At 38.1% G+C, this 26,886-nt stretch overlaps 1 protein-coding gene across 1 annotated transcript in view; it reads right to left on the bottom strand.

Annotated features, from left to right (window-relative positions):
• The window catches only part of Myrfl (myelin regulatory factor like), a 116,351-nt gene extending 93,412 nt beyond the window's left edge, over window positions 1-22,939 (bottom strand). Inside the window, exon 1 of the mRNA XM_063255582.1 lies at window positions 22,894-22,939. Coding sequence (XP_063111652.1) covers window positions 22,894-22,939 — 46 coding nt within the window. The remainder of the gene's footprint in view (window positions 1-22,893) is intronic.
• Between the last annotated feature and the right edge of the window lie 3,947 nt (window positions 22,940-26,886).

Here is a 26,886-nt window from a genome sequence, read left to right as displayed (position 1 = left end):
ACGGAGAGGAAATGAGTGCAAGCTTGTGTGCATCCAGGTTCCGTCCAGTTTGTGCCTGGCCCTAGAAAAAAGACGAGGGCCTCAGGGCCTTGGCAGACCATGGGACGGCCGACCAGGGTCTAAGCCAAAGACCTACGGTGGGCCTACACATAGGGCATAAGCCTCTACACCCAGTCCAAAAAGGGCTACGATGCGCACATTCATAAAAAATAAAAAAGGGGGAGATGTTGGGAGCCGCAGCCCCGAGCCCGGTCGCCTCACTTGGCGGACGTGAGGCCTGTAGTAAAGAGTAAAGCCTGAGGTAGATTACCCCTCCCATCGAGCACGTTAGTTTCCTGCTTACCGCGTAAGCAACCCGCTCAACAATATAGTCTGCCTGGCAACTGATGATGTTAGCCAATCAGCTTGCCTTGCTCACTTTAACATGATTGGACACTGTATCCGTATATATACTGGTGCCACCCCTGGGGGGGAAGGAGAAGCCCGGAAGTAGAAGCCCAAAAGGAGCCGCGGGGAGCGGACCAAAGGAGGCTTCGGCTGGGAGCAATCCCAGGGCAGGCTGTACGGAGAAGAAAAATAAAAGAAAAGGTTGTCCACTGCCAGACTTTGTCGTGTGTCCTTCCTGCCGGCCGGGAGCGGACATCGACAATTTTCCATGAGATATTTCTAATCATCAGTTGACTAACTCATCCATTCACTTATGTGCATATTTATTTAATGTTACTGTTAATGGAAGAACATACAACAATGTGTAGGTGTCAACTTGTACAAACTTGTGCAAATCTCATCCCAACTTCATAATTAGTGACATTGTATTAGTGGTAAACTGACCATAGTGTGAGTACTTATACCATGGAAACTGGCAAACATCATAAATCAGGGATGATTGTTTTCTCCCACCAAGAACGTGCAATTAAATGTGTAGAAAAAGGTCATAGTCCAGCAAGAGAATCAAGAAAATGAGCAGTGCAAGGTGTTAAGCATGGTGATGAACATATGCTTGAATTCTATGGAAGCTTCATTGAGGCTGGCCAGAAGTGAGCCGAGGACTCTAGGACCAAAAAGAATACATAAATGAATTCAAGCAATGGGCATCCAGACTCCTTTGGAAGTGTGTCAGCAGTCTGGCCACAGTGAGGAGTCAGGCGAAGAACATGAAGAGACTGAGAGCAGTGCCCCTTGTGGACTCCACCGTCAGTTGTACCTATATTTAGTTCAACCAGGTAGCAATTATGTGCTGTATATCTGTCTCTACTTAGCTCTAAGCTCCTCTAGAGAGCAGAAATTGCCTTTTATTGTTCATATTCTCAGTATCTACAAGATCTAGAACACAGTAGTTAACTAACATTGAATTTGCTGCCTGAATACATAAAGCTCTGAATGAATAAATGTGACTGCGAGGGATGGAAAGAGTATCTACAGACACTGGTAGACATCAGCTTTCAAACAGAGAGGTAATGCAATCAGGTTTATAACTTTAAACAGTTATTCAGCCTACAGTTGGGAGATTGAACTGAAACTGGGAAGATCAGAGCAAAGACTAGTCAGGAACACTGCCAACATTGGCATCCCTTCATTATGTCACTCAGCACACAGTGGACACCTACTGTGGGCCAGGTACAATGAACACAGACAAAGAGAATTAGTAGTTAACGATCTTGGTTCTACAACCAGGCCTGAGTTCAAAATCTTACAGAAACACTTCTGAGCTGTGCAACCTTGGGAAAGTTACCTAGTGTCTCATGCCTCAGTTTCCTTTATATATAATATGAGAACAGTAAGAGTATAATGAGACTAATAGAGTTGTTCCAAGAATTAAATGAGATAACACAACATGTTTAGCAGAACTCAGTAAATAGCACTTTGTGTCACTGTTACCAGTTTCTGTGCTTAAGTTTATAGACCAATGAGAAAAGCTGACATAAAGACATATACCATAGTAACATGCTGTGACAGTGGAGAAAAACATAGGCACATTATGGGGCAACTCGATGACTCAAAAAAAGAAAAGTGGTGCCAGAAAAACTTCTAGGACAGAGGTCAATGAGGCTACAACAGTCAAAAGAAGCAGATCCCGGGGTGTCAAATGCCACGAGACTCTGACCTGGTGCACGAGAGAAATGGCCAGGCAGAGGAACAATGTGCAGCATTGTGCAGGACACAGCTTGTGCTGATCTATGAGTTTATCTATTGGTCCAATTTTGTATACAGTGATGGCACATTGGTTGTTTAAAACTAGCTAGAGTGCAACTATTAAACCATGGAAGCTGGAAAATACTACAAATAAGGGGTATTTATTTTCCCTGGCAAGAGCTTGTAGCTAAACATTTACATCTTCTCATGTGAGTAGTGTATTTAAGAGAATAAACCACTGGATTTTATAACTGGTTAAAAGTAATCGAAGAAATTCTCCCAGTTCCTCTCTTGATAATTATGCTTGTACCTTGAGATAATGAATGAGATGTGGGCAAGGAGCCTGGAGTTCATCCACTCAAGGCCATGTCATATTAATCCTGTTTTATGTACTCTTAGAGATATAAATCAGCACAAGGGCATTGTACCCAAGCGAAACTCCACCTAATCATCTGGAATCTTTGGAGTCTCCTTGCATGGTTAGTCCTGCATTGATCTAGGAAGAAATTAATGAGTTCTTCCCAGAAGAGGTAATGTAACCCATCATTGGAAGTAGTGATGAAATTAAAAGAATCTCTTTGGACTTTAACATGATATGAGTCACCTGGAATTTACGCAGCTGATAAAGATAAATTAAAATATAACTTTTATTCAACTAGAGTAAATACTTCCAGCACATGTGTAACAAATGGCAGCTCCCACATGGGCTTTCTGTAACTGTTGAACATGCAAAATTCTAGAAAAACCTGTCAAAACTTTGGCTGCTGGACTCTGAGAACAGTAGAAGACATCAAAGAGCTTGTGTATCCCCACCAAGATCCAGCCAGGGTGGTGGACTTCCTCTCCTTTCCTGTTTAGCGACCTGATGGGAGGTTAGGGGCTCTCAATGCACATGTGTATTTTGAATTCAACTAGACACATACTTAACAAAATTGCTCATTCATTCATTTATTCAACTCCCAATGAATATTTAATAAGTGCTATGTGCCAGGCACTTAGGATAGAATAGTAAGCAACGTTTGTCTCACCTCAAGGTAGAACAGAGGAGCATAGACAAGTTAGCAGTACAGTGTAGCAGCTGAGAGGAAAAGTCTGACTCAAGGAAATATTTAGAAGGAGTTTTTAAAAAAATCACTTCCCGTCCTTGTATAAGGGATTGAACCTAGGTCCTTCACACTAAGCCACATCCACAATCTGTTTTATTTTTAATTTTGAGACAGGTTCTCTCTAAATTGCTAAGCTTCCCAGGATAGTCTCAAACTTGCAGTCCTCCTGCCTTTCCTAGCATGCTGTAATTACAGACATGTACTACCACACTCACCTGGGAGGGACTTATAATCCAATGGTGGGGACTAGGAAAGGTCAAAGTTGAATTACAGTAGCTGTAGAGAAGATAGAGAAAGAGAAAGGGAGTTACTTTACTATTACACAGAGTTAGAGTAAGTTGTACCTAAGAGAACAACAGTTCCTCAATTTGCTAACCTAGAGAAAATCAAAATTTAGTATAAAATGACTCTGCTCTCACCCTTCTCAATAATATAATTTGGAAAAATATAGAGAAATATAGAGACAACAAACTATTCGACCATGCTGGCAGCTAGAAAGAGGTGAGCAAGGCATAATATAGTATGAAAATGTCAGAAGCTAATCTGGAATAACTGGATTGATGGCTGTCTCTAACAAGGAGAAAATTAGTAGATAAATATATAAATTTGCATTGACTTTTCTAGTGATGCAATTATACAGAAACTTTGCTTGCAGATGAATAGATGATAAAGGCATAGCTCTTTTATCGTAAGAAAGAATTAGAAAGACAATGAAACTAACAAGGTATAGAAGTTGGACATATAGAATTATTGAACATAGAACTAGGACGGTAAAGTCCCTGCTTCTCTGTGCATAGGTCAAACCTTGATGACATGGGACTTATGCTTAAGAAGATTGCTGACAAACAAGAGTATGCAGCAGAAAAGGCAAGCCATTTGAGAGATGGACAATGGAGAAGAAGAATATTTAGTACATTTAGGAAACACATTATGTTCCAATACTATGCTAAGAATTTTACCAATATTCTTCCGTCAATCAGATAACTACTCTATCAAATCGTGCCACACCCATTTTTCAGAACAAACAGTCCTAGTAAGCATAAATATTGCCCAAGTTGTGGGCATCATGGTTGTCATTTCAGGTATTTTCTACCACAACATACATGTTCCTAAACAATCTTACTTTCTGTAGATTCTTACAGAATAATAGAAGGATGTGGAGTTGGAGAATACAACTAAAAGTTCATAAAAGCAAGATTTTTAATTGCAATTTAAATAACATATTAAATTATTACCAATATTGTTAAGCACCTCAGAAAAACTGAGGCATTTACCTTTCATAAAAGGGATGCTGGTTGCAAAGAATTGCAGTTGATGAATTATGAAGGCAAAGGAAGAAGGGGCAGGGAATTGGGATTATGATAACCAGTTTATTACAATTTATCTGGTAGATCTGGATCAAAAGCATCCTTCCTTGGTTCAAAAAGTCCCTCTAACAGGTGAGACATATTAGCGGGAAAGAAAGTGAGTGTGTCTGCCAATGGTGTGTGTCAAGCATAACTTTGAAATGCTATGAATCCAATTTCCTTCAGTATTAATGTTATTAAAATTCCATATAAATGTCTTTTGCTTTATCACAAATTTAGGCAGTACTCAAATAATGAATGATTGGTGATTGGCTCAGTATCTTTATAAAGCTTCCCTTATGGTATTTGCTCAACTTCTTGTTGAGTAACCTAAAATTTCAAATGGAATTCAAGGAAAAAGGGAAAATGGTATGTGTGTTATATGATGTAGCCTCTACTTTTATGAGACTATTTCAGTATCTTCACTGGTAAATCATCATGGTCACTATTGTAGTCAGGGGTTGTACACAGAGAACAATTCAGATCAGGACATGGAGTTTATAATATTTTTATAATGGTCACCGGAAGTTAACACAGGAGAATGCAGGAAATCTTTCCGCAACACCAACGACATAGATTATTTAATCAAGAGTCTAAACCCCATGGCAATGTCCCACATGAGTCCAGATAAAAACCCAGAGCTCAGAACAATGCCTCCACGAGTCCAACTGGAAGTCCAGAGCCCACAAGAAGGATTCACTCGAGTCTCTTTTACAGATTCGTGCGGGGAAGACCCAAAGGTCAGCGGAGGAAGCCAAAAAGTCTATGCCAGCAGGATAAAGGAGCTGTGCTAGTGGGATGAGTGTTCTACACTGGAGCCGAGAAGTCACACTCACAACAAAGAGTGGGGCTGTCCTGAAAGGCACCACAGCTGTCCTTAGTGATACAGAGGCCCCAAGCTTCTCTGAAGACAAGCACAGTCGGGTGCGTGCCAGGAAGCAGCGTGACGAGTTCATCCTGGAGAACAGGCAGCACATGTCTTCCCCTCCGGAGCCAGGAAGCAATGCTCGATGTGAAGACCAAAGCTTCTCCAGGAGAACCGACAGCTCAGACAGCAACTCGTAGAAGAACTCACAATGTCTCCTTAACGCCTCAATCCCTGTCAACACCTCTCTTCTTCTCCACCTATTTATCCTGGCAACCCTCCTCAGGTGGAGCATCTTCTCTCAATGCATGCTGAAGTAATCCAGCTGGCGTTAAGCTGATCAGCAGTTCTCAAACCGTAACAGTCACATTTCCTCTTTGAAATTAGTGATTTGAAAAATAAATTAACCAAGATCCTCTGACCTTTCAGAGAACCTGAGAGTCCATTTTTCAAGCAGTTTTAAATCCATACAGCTAAGCCTCCTTCTCACACCCAGCCTTACAACGTGATAATTAAACAATCGTGCTTTATTCATTTGCTCTTCAATAATGTTAATATATACCAGAATGAATAAAATATCAGAAGAAAAATGAAACATAATTAACTGCTTTTAACCAATACTAGCTTTAACTGTTGTCTTATTTTTCTCATAGCTAAGACAAAATACATAACACCCATAGTTAAAGGAGGAGAGGCTGATTGTAGCTCACAGTTTTTAGTTTCCAGTTGATAGGTGATTGACTCCAAGGTAGGAAGGCACGGCAGACAGATGCCACAGAGGAGAAACAGTTCATGGTGGCAGAAAGCGGCAAGCAGTAAAGTAGCAGATCAGCAAGCCACGACAGCAGCCCTCTTTCTGTCCTTTCTAGTCTAGCCAGGTTACATGCCCGTACGGCAAGTAGCACTCAACACAGGGTGGGCCTTCACATGACCCGTACTGAGAACTAGGTCAAACCAATCAGTTGACTAATTTAGTTTCAAACATCCTTTATCCCAGCATTACACACTTTAGATCCAGCCACCTCTGACAAGCCCCATCTATGACTGCATGAGGATTTAGAGGGACATTTGGACCCAAGCTATGTCAATCATGAAGATAAATTTGGGAAACAGAGGCTGACAAAATTGTTTTAAATGGTATAGGAGCACATCAGATGATTTCATTGATTTTATATTCAAAGCATTAAAAATATTACTGTTCTGGTTTGAACTATTAAAAAGTCTAGTACACTAGTAGCTGATGACATTAAAGGCCACTGGTGCCAAAAGCAGTCTGCTGCTGGACAGTGGTGGCAACAGAGAATGGTGGAGAGCAATAGAGAACTGCCAGGAGCCATCCTCTCCACCGACCGGAAGAGTTCCTGTGATCCGCTGCTAGCTGCTTGCTTGGAGCAGAAAGGAAGGCTGTTAACACTAAATCAGCTGTCAGTGGCTGACCTTCAAAACCTCTATCTATTAACACTAAAAAAGGTGACAGCTATGGGTTTTCAAACGGTAGGTCCATAAACATTTAAAGAACTACATTTGCCAATTTGTGATTTCTGTATGAATTGAGCAAGAACCTTCTGCTAGTTGACGGCATCTTTATGCCTGTAGGATACCACCTTAGAGGGATGTAAAGAAGAAGCCAAATAACAGTGACAACTGTCAGCAGGCTCAAGAATGAGCCAACTTACATGCCGCTAAGAATCCACACTAGCTGGAGATAACAGCGAGTAAGTAAAGGCTGAAAAGACAGACGCTGCCCCCTCTATTGGGAGAAGATGTAGAGTTAGGCAATCAGTGGCCAGTCTGGGAGATTATGAGATGGCTAAGGGCCAAATGGAAGAGAAGGGATGAAAGGGGAGGAGGTTTTTCCAGAGACCGATTATGTTTAATTATTTTTCTGACAGCTACCCCTAGACTATGGAAGTTCGTGAGCGAATGCAGATGGGAAGTGCTGGGTTTGAAGTAAGACAAAGGTTTTGTCTCAACCCCAGAATTTAGCAACATGATCTTAGATGTATCTCAACTTTTTAAGGCTCATTTTTAAAAACTGTACCAAATTCTTTCTTCCCAGAACATGCAAGAGCCCATTGAGAATGGAAATACAGGTTTGTGGAAATACCAAACTCTATGAACAAGTGTAATACAAATGGAAAAATGAGAAGCTTTGAAGATGGTTAGGAATGAGCTGGAAAAATAAGTAAATGCAAAAACTGATGAATGTATGTGGGTTTTCATTTTTTCCAATATTTCCATTAAAAAGCCAGCATGGAGAAGACAAGTTGTGAACACTGTTTCACAGACTTGACCTTCTCACCACCATACAAGGCTAGTTCACATTTGACTCAGAAACCTACTTCTCTCTCTCTCCAGGGAATGCTTCTTAAGGCTCCACAGTTGAAATATATGAATAATAGATTCCCTCTTTTCATGAGCTGAAATCAGCATACTCGTTCTCAGACAGATAAAAAAAGAATTTCAAAGTACATTTTTATACTCAGAAAAGCCTTGACTAGCTACTACCTCATGGAATTATAGTAGATTTTTAATAGATTTTAAGTATTCTTTCTACCCCTTCCCACATGTAGAACATTTTATGTGGGTTACCAGTAGATTCATTTCAAAGCAACAAGCTCCCTTAATTCCACAAGGGAAAAAAAACAACCAGATCATTGTCTCCACTTTTTTTCCTACCTATGGAATACTGCTGCATATGTAAAATACATATGGGGATAAAGGGCACTAAAATTTCCAACACGATATGTTAAGCTGCTTTGATACTATTTTTAAACAAATGAATAGAGCACTAGTTATGTAAGTTAAAAAAACTTTTTCATGTAAGTTGTGCTGGACATAGCCATGTTTATAGCACCACAATTCACAATAGCTGTATCTGAGAAATAGCATATATGTCTATTGACAGATGAATAGATAAGGAAAATATGGTATTTGTACATTACATTGCCATAAAGAAAGATAAACTCAATGCATTCTTGTTGAAATGGATGCAGACTAAGAGCATAATGTTAAGCAAAGTAAGTCAGACACTTATCATTACATGATAAATACTCGTTCGTGAGAAATACTCTATATACAAATAAAGAGCAAAATAGAACAGAAATAAATAGTAAGTAGGGAAAAGTTTAAATACTTTCTTGAAACACTTATTTTACTGTTTCAAAAAGATATGTGCTAATTTGTTTCATTTATACATTTATACTACTAATTTATTTAACTTCATTGAAAAGAAAGTTTTGTTGAAGATGATGATAATGCAGTGTGTTAACTATCGCTAGTCTCATTATAAAATTTTGTTTTATTTTTTCATAAAATAAAAAACAACTTTCCTCATAAAATTCCTTGAATTCCTTATAAAATGTTAAATAGTGATATATTCTTTTAATTATTTTTGGGCTACCAGACTTTTATCTAATGATTATCCTTCAGCAAAAACAAAGGATTTCAAAGGTTTGATCTCACTTAAAGTATTAGAGAATTTAATTAAGTTAAGAGCCTTAAAACAAGCTTCTCCAAACCCTGCCCATGCACAGTTGAATGACCTGTTTGCAATCAGTGGATATCAAGGTCAGCAGATAGCATTTCCAATATGAATTTAACTCCATCTCAGCCTTTCCTTCAAGAACAACACAGATCATAGATAAAATGAAAAAAAAAATTCTCCCCTAAAATGAATTCTCAGTCTCTCGGATTCAGAACTTCTTATGGACTTACTGTAGAGTTAGTACAAAATGATTTAGATTGTCCAATGACAGAGCAGTTGTAACAATGTATTTTTTTAGCTTTGATTCTATCCCCACTTGAGGAATGCCAGATGAGTCTTAGGAATCCGGTATTAAGTTTCACTGTTCTGTCTTTTCTAAAAAATGTTGATTTCAAGACAAACATGGGAAAGCCAAACCTTTTGCAATAAAGGAAATTCTCAGTACTTTGTCCTTTGTTGCTTGGCAACTAAGGCTATAAATGTATTTTATGATTATAAAGACTCTGGAATTAATGTGAACATATAAAAGTCATAATAAGTCCCTGGAGGCAGGAGTATTTCTTTGAAAAAGAAATGTATGGCTCTCTGTGTGTAACTTACTCATTCTTGTTTGAAAATAAAATAACTTTTTTTGGCACTTGCAAATATATTAATAAAAATCAATAACTACCGCTTATTTTATCATTTAACATTTTGTCTTTAACATCAGAGGGAACTGTTATCCATATTTTATAGGTGGAAAAAACTCTGAAAGTTTAAAAGTTATAATTAGCCTGAGGTCACATAACTGAGAAGCAAAAGACTAGAATTCAAAGCCAGGTTTGTGCAAATAAAGGTTTATGGCATTAACCAACACACTATGGGAATTCCCAGTATGCATGTTTCTTGGCTGTCAATATTTAAAGCTATTGACAGCACTGTGGGAGTGACATCAATTCCATTGATCAAGTCACGTGATGTTCTTCTTAGAATGAAGTACTTACTGTTGCTATATGTGATACTTTTAAATATTGCTAATACCAGAGTATCAAATATGGAGTTATTAAGTCTTGCTGAACTTTTTGCCCTGAGTCTGAATGACAAGATTAAAAGTCATATTCTACCAAACTTCTATGCAAACCCACCTACCTAAATTCTCCTCTAGGATTTTGTTATACACCAAGTAGTACTACAGATCAATATTGGTTTTTTACATCTTTTTACATGTTAGTGGCCTTATCTTTTGAGTTTCTGTAGCTGCTTGTTCTGTAAACACAAACCATTGCCTTTCTACCACAAACACATTATCTTATGATGCTGGGAATGAGCTTTGCCAAAAAAATGCCAGATGGTAGTAAAGTACCAGCTGCTCACAGCCCAGAATAATTTTCTATAAAAATTATCAAAAAGATACTTAACAGGGGCCATAAGTTCTACAACTATCTTGTAACATTTTATATATATCTATATCTATATCTATATATTTATACTGGGAATCAAACTCCCAATCTGGCACCTGATAGGCAGGCACTGTGCCACTGAGATATATCCCTGGTCCTGAGAAAAACCTTTTTTGTTTTATTTATGCTTTTTTTTTTTTTTTGAGATAGGGTCTCACTATGTAGTTCAGGCTGGCCTTGAACTCATTAAGTAGCCCAGGCTTGCCTTGAACTCACAGCAATGCTCCTTCCTCAGCCTCCAAAGTGCTGGGATTACAGGCCTGGGCCACCAAGCCTGGTTTGCAACTTATTAAGAAGAAATTATGCACAATAGCTAGGTATGCAGACCTTCAGAATCAGACAGATTTCTGTGTTAATTCAAGGTCTGATAGATAATAGTAGTGTTACCCTAGATAAAATATAAAGCTTCTCCGAATTTCTATTTCCTCGTCTGTAAAATGGTTACCATCTTATCTGCCTGTTCATTGTGTTGTGCAATTTTGAATTAACACAACTGAAGGTCTTAGTACAATGTCTAACACAGAGATGAGCATTCTCTAAATGGCAGTGGTTTTCTTACTATCACAATCTGCTTCAGCGAGCTGCTTTGTAAGAGTAAATGTTTTTCTTAAGCATAGAATACTAATAATGCTACTTCATTGGGCAATAACAATAGGTCAGACAAAGGACTCTACACACATTTTTTACTTAATCCTCAGTCCTACCCCATAAAGTATTTGATGGATGATAGATGATGAGACAGTCTCAGAAGAGCCCAGTATTTGCCCAGGCAAAACCCTAAGTATGCAATAGAAACAGTATTTGAACCCGGGGCATCTAAGAACAAGCCTGTACTCTACCATATCACTCATCACTACATATGCGGGCTGGCATCAACAGCTCAACATTAATGTGTGTGATTTTAAAAGTTTCCAGAGTTGATATGGATGGCCTGTGAAATCCAGCCTTTATAAGAGGAAAGGGCTGTAATCAGACAACCTCCAACATCATCCCTACAATCCCGGGTCTATTATCTGAACAGTGTTTCTAGCACTGAGACCTCTGTTTTTACTCAGGACTGCAGCTTCTACTCCTCTTTAGATTGCTAACATCTAGTGACATTCAAGAATTGATCCTGATTTTCAGCTCAGCTCAGCTTGGCATCAGAAATCTGAGTTTCAGCCTGAATCTCTTCTCTTTAGTTTCCAACTCTTCCCAGCCCCAGTTTGCATCTCCACCATGCTTTCACTGAGCACCACACCTCCTCTGTGACCTTCCAACCTATAAAGAATTCCTTTTATGAAGAAATAGGGATACTCTAACAGAGGAAAATTGGTACTAGGGGTAACACAGAAATTCCAAGAAGAATCTACATAAAACGAGGAGTTGTGACTGTTTTACCAGAGCTGATCCCAGGCCTGATATTAAAATATCTGTAAAGACGGATTGGGAATATTGTTTAGAGGTACATTTCTTGTGAAACATAAACAAGGCCTTAGCTTCAATCCCCAGCACCCTAAAAATCTATTGTTTTGGTTTGTACCTAGACGTCCCCCGCAAAACCTCATGCAGTCGTAGATAGGGCTTTTCACAGGTGGCTGAAGCCAGTGTGTGATGCTGGCATTACAGATGTGATGCTGGGACTCACTCATAGTGCAATGGTAGGATTACAGGTGCCTCACTCTGGGGTGAGGGCTACCCGCCCTGGGCAAGTAGCCTGGAAAGAATATAAGGAACAGAAAGAAGGCTACTGTTGTTGCTTGCTGCCTTTGCTGTCTTCTCGATGTCGTGAAATGTTTCTGCTCTGTGATGCCTCTCTGCCGTACTACCCTGCATTGGATCCAGTCGATTATGGGCTTAAATCTCTACAAACTGTGAGCCAACATAAAATTTTCCTCCTTTAATTTTAGATACTAGATGTTTTACTTCAGCAGCAAGAAAAAGTACCGAAGGCATCTGTAAAGAACCACAATAGTGTAAAGGGTGCTAATACAAAGGTATAGAAAAGAGCCACGTAAGTATGGGGAATTTTGCTTCTAAGTTTGCCTGTGAAAACTTGCTAAATGAAAAAGCAAGAAAAAAACATTCTGGGAAGAAGGCATAGTCAAGGCCTCAGTGCTGTAAAAGGTAGAATATATTCAAGAAACTATAAGTTCAATGGAGTTAATATATAGATAAAGCAATATTACTAAATAATGATGATGATAACAAACAGTAACCCAAGTCCTGTTTTGAGGGTCATGTATATTGCATCATTTCACCTTCAATAACTCTGTCAATACTAGCATTATCCAAGATTTACAGATACAGATCTGAGTTTCAAAGAGATTAAATAATGCTCCCAAGATCACACCACTTTGGGGTGTGTCAGAGTTAAAACTCTGGCCCTATAGTATCTCTTGGTCACTACATCTGTGTGTCTCACAGACGTGAATATGGGGGAGATCTCAAAGATAAGTCTCCTTGAAATGTTATCTTGAGACCATTATTCCAAGCTGAAACAATGTAGATTCAACAAAAAAGTTTAAATAATGACTTTTGGGTGAATCAATAGCAATGTGAAAGGCGATCAGCTCAGGATGAGAAGTTAGGAGGTTCTTGCAAGAGGTGGATGTCAAGAAGGCTTAGCTTTGCAGATGAAAGATACTCTATTCCTGAGGTTTAAGATTTGGTACACAATTACTGACAGAGTGTAGGATGAATTGTCAAACATTATACCTCTATTTCTAATGTAAGAGGGGCTATGATTTGAATGTGTCCCCTCCAAAATTCAGGTTTTACCAATGCGACGGTCTTAAAAAGTGGGGCCTTTAAGAGGTGAGTAGACCATGAGTCCACCTTCCTCTTGAGCCAGCTTGCTGTGTTGGTCTTTTGCGTACTGCCACATGAGACTCTTACCCACCATATAGCAGATGCTAGAACTTTGCTCTTGGCTACCCAGCCTTCAGAACTGAGAAATATATGCCTCTTTCTTATAAATTATCTAGTCTTGAGAAGTCTATTATAGCAGTACAAAACAGACCAGGACAGAAGGTTTGTTATAGAGCAAAGCATGCAGAAGACGGTGAAGACTGGATATAGGAAGGGGAAAGATAATGAGTTCCAGGTTGAATGTGTTGATTTGGAGAAGCTGATGGACACCCAGGCATATGCACGTGTGCATTAACTGTACACACAGGTCTGGAACTCAGCGAAAGGGACTGGAGATGTTAATCCATGGGAAGCTGCACGTAAGCTTGGGTAGCACAAAGAGAAACAGATCTCCGGAGGAGACAAAGAGAAGAGTGGACTGACTTCAAGACAGTGAGAAGAAACAGGGAGTCTGGATGAGAATAAAGCAAGGATACCACGGAAGCAAACAGGAGTGAGCTCCTATGAGTTAACGATAGGTGACAGTGTCAAGTATAGTGTGAACTCCAGGAGCCTGAGGGCTGGAGATCTGTAATGTGATCTAGTAATGAGAAGAAATTTCAGGAGAATAAGCTGAAGTAGAAGTAGGATTAAAGTGGATGGAAAGTGAGGAGAGAGAAGAGTGGGTGTTTCTGAGTTTGATGATAAAAGCTGAGTGGAAGGTGGCGGCAGTACTGAATCTCCTTACTGACTGTGGTCCCTTGATTTCCCTATTACACTTCAGGAAGGTTTTATTGTCTTCCCTGCTCCCTTTGAAGATATCTTTTAGTGTAAATTATTTCCAAGCTCTTTTATTAGCAAGCTAAGCATAAATAACCAATATTGTGCAAATATTGCACATCCTAATAGATGCATCAACAACTCTACCCTTGGAAGCATTTCTTCAAATGCCTCTGGCCTGAGATTTTCAGCAACAGGTCCTGAGAACAAGAGAAACCCCAGGCAAAAATCTAATCACCTTTTCCTGGTAAGGTGAATTTGTCATGAAAAGTTAGCTGGTTTTCTATTTCAATGATAAAACTGACAGAAGATTTCCAAGAATTCTCTTGTTGTTGCTGTTGCTAGAATGCTGTTTTGGAGTAAGTATTATTGATATTGTCATAACTCAGAACAAGAAGATAAAACAACTCTTTATCACCGTTCATAATCAAACTATCACAGTGACCTTTCTCATAATTTCACATTTTAGTCAAGTCTATGAACTTGTAGGCTCAGATTGTTAAAATGTCCCCTAGTCAAGAATCTCCTACTTGATTTCAAGCATACCCTCTCCTTCATGGGCTGCTCCAGATTTTGGCTCTACCAGGAAGGGACAGGTAACAGAAACAGCCTGGAAAAATTGTAGTGACCCCTAGTTTTTTCAGAGTTATGGACTGTACCAAGGAGATGATTAAAGCTGTAGAAGTTTTCTTATAATTATCAACATTCAAAAACATGTATTTTTACCCAATTCAGAGGGTTCAATCCCCCCACCAATACCTACAATCTTATTGCAGGTTAAGGACTCTGGAAATAGAATAACATTTTGTAAACCAAAAATGCAAATTAATATTTGACAGAAGCAATAGCGCAAGTCTGGAGACTGATTTTTTAAATATCTCTAGTGGGTAATTTAACAATAGTAACCAAAGACCTAATTTAATTCTTTTCTTTTCTTTTTTTTTTTTTTATTGGTACCAGGGATCAAACTCATGACTGTGCACTTGCAAGGCAAGTGCTTATGCCACTGAGCTAAATCCCCAGCCCCAAAAGACCTAATTTAAAAAAAAAAAATCATGCCTGGAGAGAGAACAAGGCCACACCAGTAAGCAAGCCCTGTCTGGGGACCAGCACCATGCGTAGGTTGCTACCAGACTAAGAACAGCCAGGCACCAACTACTTCCAGTGCACAGGCTGGCAAACCAGAAGCATCATCCCACCTACCTGCTCCCCTCATGACAGGCTTATCCAGAGAAACACAGGCTGTGATGACAGCTATTGAGGCGAAATGCAACTGGATGCCTGTGATGCTTTGGTTTTTCACTAACATTGCAGGTCTAGGGCCAGTGGTGTGATCATAGGTTCAGAGAATAGTGGTGCTCAGTGTAGTACCTAGGGGGAATCTCCTTCTGAGGGTTTCAGCCATTGTTGATCGGTCTTGTTTTGGAAGTCCTATATCATTTCCATTGGTTTTCTTTTTTGGGTGGAGTTTTATTTGTTTGTTTGGTTATGTCAAATCTGATGGCAGGAGCAGCTATTTCAAAGATAGAAAGATATTTATTATGGTAGCAATTTTGGATTTACTATTGGCTTGTTTTGAAGTCTTTTATTCATTGTTTTGTCTTTATTCTTTATTTTACTGTTATGTTCTGTTTATTTTTACTATGTACATAGTTATCTGCAGCTATTTTGAAGATATCAAAGGGCATGATAGTAACTATTGTTGATTTTGTAATGTTTTGAAGTTCTATATCTCTTACATTGGTTTGTTTTGATTGGTTTTATTCTGCTTTATGACCTTTAAAGTAAAAAAAAAATCATGTATATCCACAGTTTTTATTTTAAAAAATCAATGACAGTACTTTCTAAGAAAATTGAGTAACTAAAGATTTTGAGGTAAATTTCATCACATTTGTATAATACACAACCACCAACAGAGTGAAGAAACCACTCACAGTGTAAGAAAAAATGTTTTCCAGCTGCTCCTTAGACAAAGGATTACTATCAAGAACAGATAAAAAATTCAAAAACACCAGACCTCCCAAACTAAAAATAGGTATCTGAAATGAATACACACTTCTCAGATGACGAAACACAAACAGCAAATAAATATATGAAAAAATCTTAAACATCACTAGTCATTCTAGAGATAGCAGGCAAAACTTGAAAGCCAGTTCAACATGAACAAGAAATGGTTAAATTAAAAAGCCTCCCAAACAGAAGTTGTTGATAGCTCACAAGGTCTAAAACCAAGAGAAGAATTTCCCTTACTCTTCACTACTCTTTCCAGACAAATTTTCTTGCTTCTTTCTGCACAAGCTTTAATTCCTTTGAACCAGAAGCAAAAGATTACACTACCTCCTACCATGGATCTACAAATTTTTTGGTCATTCTCCCTTTCTCATTGGATACTTACACATTTGCATCTTCTCCCTCTATCCAATGCTACTCGTTCCAAAATGCTGATTGCTTCAGCACCCAGCCAGTAATATGCTGGCTTTTCAGAGCCTTAAATTCCCCACCTCCAAATATTTTTTCTCCACCTCACCTAGCCACCTCCTCTTAGGATTCTTTCCAAGGACTCAGTAAAAGCAAGGGCATGTGACATCTAGGCTCAGGTATTATATTTTCTGACCACTTATCCTTTTTGCTTATCGATACTTGAATTCCTCTTCTTACCAGCTTTGCACATCCACTTATTCCCATCCGCTGAGCCTGTTCTACTTCTCACAGCTCCTCACTCCACTTCTCCCATTACTTCTTCCCTTCTCTCCCAACTAGTTTCCCAGCCCATTTTTCCAATCACTCCAATCTGAAGACTTGACACTCTCTTCCCTTCTCTCTCTGGTACTCATCTGCAAAAATTTCAACTTTATGTAAGCATAAATCTCACTAAAACTAACTGACCTCAAATCACAACACTGACTAGCAATCCTACTGTATGCCTAGCAGACTTTCTTTCCTAGTTCCTGTATTGAGCTGAAAAGTGGCCCCTGCAAAAAAGCAGGCATATTAGGAACCAGAAAAGGTGACCCTCTTTGTGAAAAGGGCCTTGGAGGATGTAATTAAGTTATGGATCTTAAGTCATCCTAGATTTCACTGTCCCCTAAATTTCATGACAAGTGTCTTTAGATGAAAAGAGAAGAACTCACAGAGAATCTTATGTGAAGATGGAGAAAGAAGTGAGAGGGATACACTACAGAGGACTTCCAGCTACTGTGTGACACTAGAAGATGGGCTTGAAACAGACTCTCCTGGAGCCTTCAGAGTTAGGGCTGCATTTCCAGTATCTTGATTTCAGACTTCTGGCCTCCAGCATGGTGGAGAAATAATTTTCTGTTCTTTTAAGTTGTCAAAGTTGTAGTTGTTTGCTATGGCAGCCTTCAACTCTCCACAAAGATAATTTCAAAATTTAGTCTCTGTCTCTCTGTCTCTTTGTCTGTGTCTCTCCCTCTCTGAATCTTTAAATAGTCCCCTACCTTACCCAGTAGGACACCTCAGACTTTAAAGCTGAAATAATTTATCTCATTTTCTCATCCTGACATTTACCAAATAACTGTGTCTCTCTAGATACCCTACCTCTCCTCTTATGGAAAGAGTTAAGCTTGCTGCTCAAGGACACACGCTCCTGGTGCTCTGGATGCCATCCCTCCCAACCTAGTCAAGATTACTCTCCTGCAATTATTCCTCACCTTCTTCTGCATTTATTTCTCTAAACTGAATCATTTCCACCCACATACCAGGTTCCAGCATCTCCTATCCTAAAACATCAAAGCAAGATCAGTTATTAAATAAAACTCTGCTCACTGCTCCAACAGCTGCCACGGTTCTCTGTTGCTGCCACCACAAAGCTTCTCAAAAGCATTATCACTTCTAGCCCTTTGCCTCCCAGTCTCTCTTCTGCTGGAAGACTGGGTTCCCCACCACAGGGAAACCACTTGTAAAGGTTACAAGCAGCCTTCTTCCTGAGTTCTGCAGAGAAGTGCGTGGTCTCTCAGATATATTAAAACAATTAACTCTTTATGAAACACTTTGCTTTCCTAGCTTAACATCATACTCTCCTTATGGTTTTCCTCTCTTTTTACTTCACATTTCTTTCCTGCTTGCTCTTTCTTGGATACCTAAATACCTTGGAGGGATCTTTCCTCTATCTATACAACTTTCCTGATGACCTCATCTAGTCTCAAAGGCTGTAACACCATTTATAAGCTAGGAACTCCCAAACAGATACAAACAACCCAATCTGGTCCCTGGGTTTCAAATTCAACTACCTAACAACTTCTTCATCATTTCTACTTGTTTATCTAAAAAACATTTCAAATGTCTCAAATCAATTCTTGATAATGCACACATACATGTATACACACATGTGTGTGGACATATTCTTTCATCCTCCAAATCTGAATACATTGACCCACCATCTATGAAGCGTTGACTACAACACATAGGCACCATCCTTATCAGATTCTTCTGTCTCCCGCACTCTCACAGTCTATGCTCCAGTTCTCCTGCCTGCTCTCCTGCTTAAAACTCTCCATGAGTTTTCCATGGCATCTAAGAATAAAAATTCTAAGTCCAGCATCTTATCCCACCTTCACCGTTGTCCTTTATTATCCTCTAGCCACCTCAGCTTCACTGTTCTTCCACTACGTCACTCCAAACCCCTCCGAGCTCAGTGACTTTGCACTCACATCCCCTCTGCCTGGAATGTTTTCCCATGAACTAACGTACAACTTGCTCCTGGTTATTATTCAGGTCATCTCCTCTGCAGATAGCACAGTGCAAGTAACGCACTCTCCCTCCCCTCATCAGTCTCTGTTTTCATCAACTTGTTTTATTTTTTATATTTGATTATTTTTTGAAATTATCTTTCTTATTTATTTCTTTAATGTCTCCTCCCTTCAGTTAGAAAACAAGCAAACACACAAAAAAGCACCCCTAGGGGCTGGGGATTTAGCTCAGTGGCATAAGCACCTGCCTTGCAAGCAGGTGGTTGTGAGTTCTCTGGTACCGACAAAAATTAAAAAATTTTTTTTAAAGAAGCACCCCTGTAGGGCAAGGTCTCTGCTTACTTAGCCCTAAATCCCTATCTATCAGGCTCATGAGAGACACTCAAATATTTATTGATCGACTGATTGAATGAACAAAGGAAGGAATCATGGTGAACCTGTAAGGCACTTACTGTGTGGATGACCTTTAAACAAGCTATTTAATTTCCCTAGGCCTCATGTTTCTCATGGAATATAAAAATTCTGCACAGAGCTATTTTGATGGGAAGTGGAGAAAATGATAATTAACTATGAAAATAATTACTGACCTCTCCATGCCAGTCATTATGCTTCATGACCACATTTTGAGATAATATAATCATCTTAATTTTATAAAGAAGCTAAGGCCTACCAAGATTTACAAAACCCTCGTCTCAGAGACTGTAAGTGGCAGAGCAAAGATTCATTTTGTAGGATGACTGATTCAGAATCCATGTTCCTGTTATTCTATATCCAGCACATAAGAAGTACTCAACAAATAACAGTTATCACTGTTAATCAGATTGTAGATCAGGAAGTGCCAAGCATTTTTTGTAAACAGCCAGATGGCAAATACTTGAGGTCTTTCAGGCCTTATGGTCTCTGTTACAGCCACCACAGTGCAGAAACAGTGCCAGAAACAATATGTAAATGATTAGATGTGTTCTGTTAAATTTCACTTGCAAAAACAGACAGCAGGCCAGAGCATATCTTAATGATCTCTGTTGTAGATCAGCAAGAATAACTAATGATAAGAGATGTTCAGTTTAGGTTCCATGAAAGTCCATTGCTAAAACATAAAAGTATGTACAAGTAATCTCATGTTTGTTTTAAAAAAGCCTACAAGATTAACACCAAAATGAACACTAATTACCACTAAATGTGAAATTACTAGTAATGACTATCTTCTTTTAAGTTGTTTATGTTTTCCAAAGTTGCCTGTAGTGCAAATGTCTAGCTTCTAAGGTACAACAGAATTTGCCAGAAATTCAGCTCTACCTCTTAAGTTAAAAAGATGACAATATCAGTACTAACAAAGATGGTGACTTATTTGATCCAAACAGCATAGACGTTCTGTGAAAACCCTTTGAACTCTTGACTCCGTAGAGCTGTTAGGTGGCATTAGATCATTTGCCATTTACTCTTCTGCACAAGCACAGGTTGTACTGGGACAGAAAGAAGAGGGCAAGATGACAGTGGCTGTGTGAGATAGTGGTGATTCCCAAAAGTGAAAGAAAGGGAGGAATTGAGAGACTGGCCTGACAGCAGAGATACTCTGCCTGGAAAGTCAGTGGACACCTTCCGCCCTTTATACTGCAATCAGCTGCTCAGCGCTTCTGAGTTTTCTTTCAGGAATTCAGAAACATCAGCAAATCAGAATGAGTTTCACATTTTAGAGTAACAGTAGACAGAAACTACTGAAGGCATTTATCATTTATGTAGGTAATAATGAAATCTGGGCTTCTGATTGGCTCAATTCTTTTAATTTGTCTCTGTTGCTTCTGTCCTATTCACTGAATCATTCTGCTAGTGCACATTTTTCTTCTTCTTATATTTGAATTTTCTGGGTGACCCAAACCTATTTAGAATCCAATAACTTTTAATAACAACAGTTTTGTGGGCTGCTCATTAATTAATTAATTCTATAAATATGACTGAATGCCTGCTATTTGAGATAATTTTTCTCAGCTACGTTCCTTCCCTATTGAACAGCTCTGCCTCAGGTCCCTTGAAGCCTTCTTAGATGAAGCCTCTTGAGACTGAGCACTCTGGTCAGTTTTTCTGCTCCAAAGGCTTCAGTACTTTTTCCATTTTCCCAAACACTAGGTACTGCCCTGAGTTCCTACACAGCTCTCGAACAGCAGACGTCTTGGCCTTTCCTCTTCTCCAGTGTTTCACTGTCATCTCGTGATGAGTGCCACCTAAAGAATTTATTTAAATCTTACATAGGAAGACAGGGCCAGAAAATGTTCCTTCTTCCCATAGATCTTCCTTCGTCCTCAAGATCTCAGGAGCCACTGGATGGTTCCTGCCTTCCTACGGATCCTGTTCTAAGGCTTCATCAGGGGAACTGGAGTTTCAGTCTACTAGTTTATAAGAAAAACAAACATTAGGAGCTTTCACGGACAAGGCCATTTAAACCAAGATGATAATGTCCATTGTGATGCTCTTTGACACAAAAGATGCTTGTCAAGAAAAACACATTATTTAGATTTTGGTTTCTTACAAAAGAGAAAATAAAGACAGCTTTCAGGTGTATAACAATTTGACTTTCAGGATTTGGGTTTTTTTATGTGAGTTTGTATTTAATTAGAAATACTGACAAATCAATGGGAACATGGGATGCAACAACTGGCCTTCTTTGTTACATATCTTGTTTTGTTGTGCTCATTTTAAGGAAGATTTGAAAAAGGTCCAGGCAAAAGAAATTATTAAAATCTAAGGAAAGCGTTTCAAAGCCCTCCCAGCTACCACCCAGAGGAAATGGTTATGTGTTTAGATGTTCAGTGTTGGCTGGATAGTGGAGGGAATTTTTAAAAATTGATCATTAGGTCTTTGGCTCTAGAAATAAATGAAGTAAGCTCTTTGCATTAACAGAATGAATTGGTAATTTCTCATTTAAAAAAATATGGATGCAGCTGTAGAATGAAACATTGCTTCTGCTCAAATAGCAGTTCCATGCGATGTATATATAGCCAGGCAAGAACACTGAAGCCATCTTTGCTTGCCCAGTGCAAATGTAGGCCATGCTGACTCGGACACTGTCCCAGGGAAAACTTGATGGGATAGCTGCTATGACTGAGGGAACATAGCAATTTTCTTGGTTTTATGTTCCTTTTTGCGATATCTGCCAAAATTCAAACCATGAAAACTACCAACTGTATTGATTGGTTCTGATAGTGACCTAGAATCTCACTGCTTTTTTGGTAAGATCTATTTCTCATTAATGTTAAATATTTTGTGTGTTGTCTGATCAATTCTATTCAACCCTTAAATATCTATTATGTGTCAGTTATTTTTAAATTCACAAAATGCCAAGACCACTTCTTCAACGTGCTAATTGCTACCCTCCGATACATCAGCTCTCCACACACTCTCAGTGTTTCTCATCTTCTCTCCTGCAAAACACTGGAATGTGTAAAAACTACAGCCAGGTTTTTGAGCATAGCTGGTTGATGAGGTACTTAAGGCCACAATGATAATGAATCTCCCAACGGTGCACCAAAACCATGTCACAGAGGACACATCTTTGCCACTTTCAACAGAGCCATTATTAGAATACCAACCCACAGCAATGTGAGCACATTTCCTGCCATTTTAGGTTCTTTAAAGGAAGTTGTAACCAGGTCCATAATACACAATGCCCTTGGGGAGAAACAGATTCAACCTCAAAAGCAAATCATTGTTCAACTACACATTTTCAAAAGTTGTGGAAATAAAAAAACCACAAAGATGAGATGGAGTAGGAAAAGTTGTTTCAGGCTCTTTGTATTTATTTATAATAAATAAAAATGTTTAAGTAAAATCTTACATTTTTCTTATACTATATTCAATAACTTTAGAGACAAGACAAATCTGAGATAATCTGAAATGTAGGCAAGTCAAAGAAATAAAATCCAGCACAGGACCCTAATGAGTAATAATAATGAATATCCTGACACCTTTATTCTTTTAACAACCACATTATACAAAGGAAATCCTATCCTTCTTAAGTCTCGGTCCATATCAGCGACTTTTTACTACCAATGAAGCTTCCTATTTCAGGAGAGTTATCTTAGTATGATAGCATTTCTTAATAATTAAGACAAAGTTTAAACAAACACCAAAAAGGTGAAATCACGATAGCAAACAGTGACATTTCTCAGAAACAAAAACTTGATATTGGAAGCTTGGCTTCTTACCTTCAAAGAACTGTTGCAGGGCTTCATTTTCACCCACCACATCCATGATGCCTTGGTGGCAGTAATATTTCCTTTTAAAACAAAGGTTACCGAACCTCAGGAAGTGACTGCCGTCCTCTCGGCTCAAACCCTAGGAGTGCTCTTAAAAATCATTTTCTTTTTATTGGAGTAAAGCATATCTTTAGCCATTGATTTGTCCCCAGAAAGATGGTTAAGTTCTCAAATACGATTATAAAACCAACAGGATCTGCAACTGTACAGAAAAAAACTACAAAGAGGGAAGTGGCAGCAAATTCATCTCTCTTAATGCAGGAAACTGTTTCTATTTTGCCTTATGTCTTTGTTTTAAGAACCTTTGTCCTTAGTGACACATATAATTACATAAATGGGCAATAAATACAGACTCTTATCTCTATGTGTCCTTTTACACCAATATATTTATATCTCTACCTTTATCAACCAGATCCATTTAGCCACTACCAAGATTTTCTTTAATAAAGAAAAAGGAGCAAATCAATATAACCATGTATACAAACATAGCAAGTAATTTTAAAAGACGTGTGACAATGAAAATTTAGGATTTGTTCAATATTTCCAAGTTGTATAGCAAGAACTTATGTTCTTCAATATACACCAACTCTTTCCCCAGAGTTTTCCTTTAAAAGTATCAGCCAAGTAATCAAAGTCTCTCTAAATACAACAAAGACTGCTTTATTAATTTAATAAGGATTACAACTGAATGTATTTCATTGATAGTAGATTTTACTCCAAAATATACAATTAGATTCAAATAAATGATTTTCCCTGCTTAGCTACAATTTATTTAATAACATCCTAAGCAGAATGCAAGTAGGAAACTAGACTTTCTAATCTCTTTCTAGTCCCTTTTCTCTTTTATTTTGGAAAATTTAAGAATCTGCAGAATAATTGAAAGGATAATATCATGAAATACCCATAAACTCTTTACTAATTACTATCTTTTTCTGTCTGTTTGTTTGCTTATTTTTGGTACTGATAATAGAATTCATGACTTTGCACTTGGTAGGCAGGCTCTGTGGCACTAAACTATATCTCCAGCCTCTAATTATTATCTTGACACATTTTCTTCTTCTCTTCATCTATAAACATTCTAAGTTTTCTCCAAGTCACTTGAAAATAAGTTGCTGACATCTTGCTATGTCACCCCTAATAACTCAGGGTAGCTCTCCTAAGATTGAGGCCATTCTTCCATACAACAACATTATTGTAAATATAACATGTAACATGTAAATATAGCATGAACTTAATACTATCATCTCATATAAAATTTCCACCATTTCCAAAAATGTATTTTTTAACATTTTGTTTTCTGATCAGAATGTTCATGCACTGCCTTTGGTTGTATCTTTTTAAAATACAGAAAATTTACCTTATCACTTTTGTTGACTGGTTTTTCATTATTGATTTTTTAAATTTTTTTTAGAATTTTTTAAAAAATTTTATTTAAGGAGAAAAAAAAGCAGAGATAGGGTACAAGTTATACAGATTTCCAGAAAAAAATAAACAGTAGGAAATCACTAGTTAATGGATTACATATTGTCATCTTAAAATAATTGTTCAAGTTACAAAATTAAAGCTTGTAAAGTGGACATTCCAACAGTGAGACTGCAAACAGTTCTGTTCAATGATCCAACAAAACTCAGTGATATCATTATCTATCTTATACACTTAAATATACATGCAGTTATATCGTTTAGAGCACTTTCTTTTCCTCTCTTTTGTACAATGACAATTACACATTTTGGGTTTTATTACTCCTACAGTTCTTATTACTTTTTTGGAAGGGAGTAGAACCAAATGTGACATAACAGAACAGAGTCAATCAAATCAAAAGGGTGGACATAATAGATAATGTAAAAGCATAATACAAGGTGATCAACAATGGTTACCATAATGCCTCCCGCTATCTCTAATAGAATTGCCTATATCATCAGTTATAATAAAATTGAACAAAATAGTAAAGAACAAAACCGACAAAACCAAAACATTGGAGACATTATAGGTCTTCAAAAGTAGATAATAGTCAACCAGAATGGGCGTCATAATGATTCTCACTATCTTCATAGCTGTTGCCTAAACTTTTGAACCTGGTACTATCAAGCAAAACAGAATAGGGGGACATCAGTCAAAAACAAGATGGTGAGAGTAATACAGGGCTTTAAATCAAGATAATGGAAAGTCAAAGTGGGTTACTATAATATATCCTGCTATTTTTTATTTATTTTTCCCTTAATTAAAAGGATAAAAATAAAAAAGTAAATAATGAAGTAGAGATTGAGATAAAAGAGAGCATAACAGCAAAACAGCACAGATCAAAACTTAACCATTTAAGCAGAATAGTGTTTCACCACAAGATAATCCTGACATAAAAGTAGTTACCATATTGTCTCTTTCCTTGAAATCTTTGAGTATAACTTCATATACTGTAGCATCAAATATATCAAAACAATGTAGAACCATTTAAGAGAATATCAGCATTACAGGGTATTTAGAATCAACTAACAGTAAATGAACAATGGTTTTTGTATAATCTCCTTGTCTATAAAAGTTTTTGCTTATACTATCATACATAATAAAATCCAATAAGATACAACCTGTTTAGACCAATGGAGACAGAAGAACAAAAGCTTGATGAGACTTCAAAACAAGATGATACTAAATCAGTATTACCTATTAAGACGTCATTTTCTCCAAAATAGCTGTTCCTATCATCCAATCTTCTCTGCCTCATTTCTGTTGAGCTCCTTTTCTGTCATTAGTTGTCAGTTTGTCTTCTTCATTTTGTTTTCTGCTCCATTCATTGTGGCCTCTCTGCCACTATTTCTGGATTCTTTGTATTTTTCTTTTTTAAAATATCCTGCAGTATTCTCTGTAGAGTTGAATTGGTGGTTGCATATTCCCCTAGTTCCTCTTTATCCTGGAAGCACCTTGTTTTTCCATCAATTTCCAGGGATAGTTGCGCAGGATATATCAATCTTGGCTGGAGATTATTATCTTTCAAAGCTTGAATTATTTCCCCCAAGCTCTTCATGATTTGATGGTTTGTGCAGAGAAACCTGCTGTAATTCTGATGGGTGTTCCCTTGTAAGTGATCTGTTTCTTGTCTCTGATGGCTTTTAATATTCTGTTCTTGTATTGAATTTCTGGAATTTTAATTATTATATGCCTGGGTATTGCTCTGTTTGGGTTGTAGATGGCTGGGGTCCTGTATGCTTCATACAACTGAGTATCTTTTCCTATTGCTAAATTAGGAAAATTCTCCTGGATTATTTCTGTGAGTAGCTTTTGTAGTTCATTTGTTTGCGTCCCTACTTCTTCTTTTATGTCCTTAATTCTTAAGTTATGGATCCTCTTATCATCTTCTAGTCTTTGTATTATTGCTGTTTGTTTCTTTGTTACTTTTAAGAAGTTTTTCATTTCATTCTCCCATATTACAAATCTGCCCTCCAGTTCAGATAGTCTGTCCTTAGTTTCTTTCAAGCTGTTATGCCAGTTTTCGATAGTTTTTAGTTTCCTGGTAGTCTCTTTGAACCTGCTTCACGTATTCTATGCTTTCTCTATTTTCTCCATTAAACAATTCTCCCCTCTTTTTTTGTTCTTCCATTCCACCATCTGTTTTCTCTTGGGTGGTGCTTAGCATTTCTCTAACTACTCTGCTTATTTCTAGCTTCAGGTCATTAATAACTTCATTCCTGAACTCATCTATGAGGCTCTCGAGATGGCGCTTTATTTCTATTGGTGCGGTGTCCGCTATTGCCTGTTTCTCAGGATTGGGGGCCGAAGGGCCTTTCTTGTTGCTCCCTCTTCCCATATTCTTTGTTCCTTATATATGTAAGCGTATATAGGAGGCCCAGCTTCCTTCCCTGTCAGCCACAGTCTGATTGAATTGCACCAGCTAGGTGTTCCCGCCCACCGCAGCACACCAGGAAGTTGCAGACCTGGCAGCCTATGCGG

This window comes from Cavia porcellus, unplaced genomic scaffold, assembly GCF_034190915.1.
Source record: "Cavia porcellus strain 051 isolate PalLab524CR breed Dunkin Hartley unplaced genomic scaffold, mCavPor4.1 scaffold_8, whole genome shotgun sequence".
Classification (NCBI taxonomy): domain Eukaryota; kingdom Metazoa; phylum Chordata; class Mammalia; order Rodentia; family Caviidae; genus Cavia; species Cavia porcellus.
This window is presented reverse-complemented; position numbering and strand designations above follow the sequence as displayed.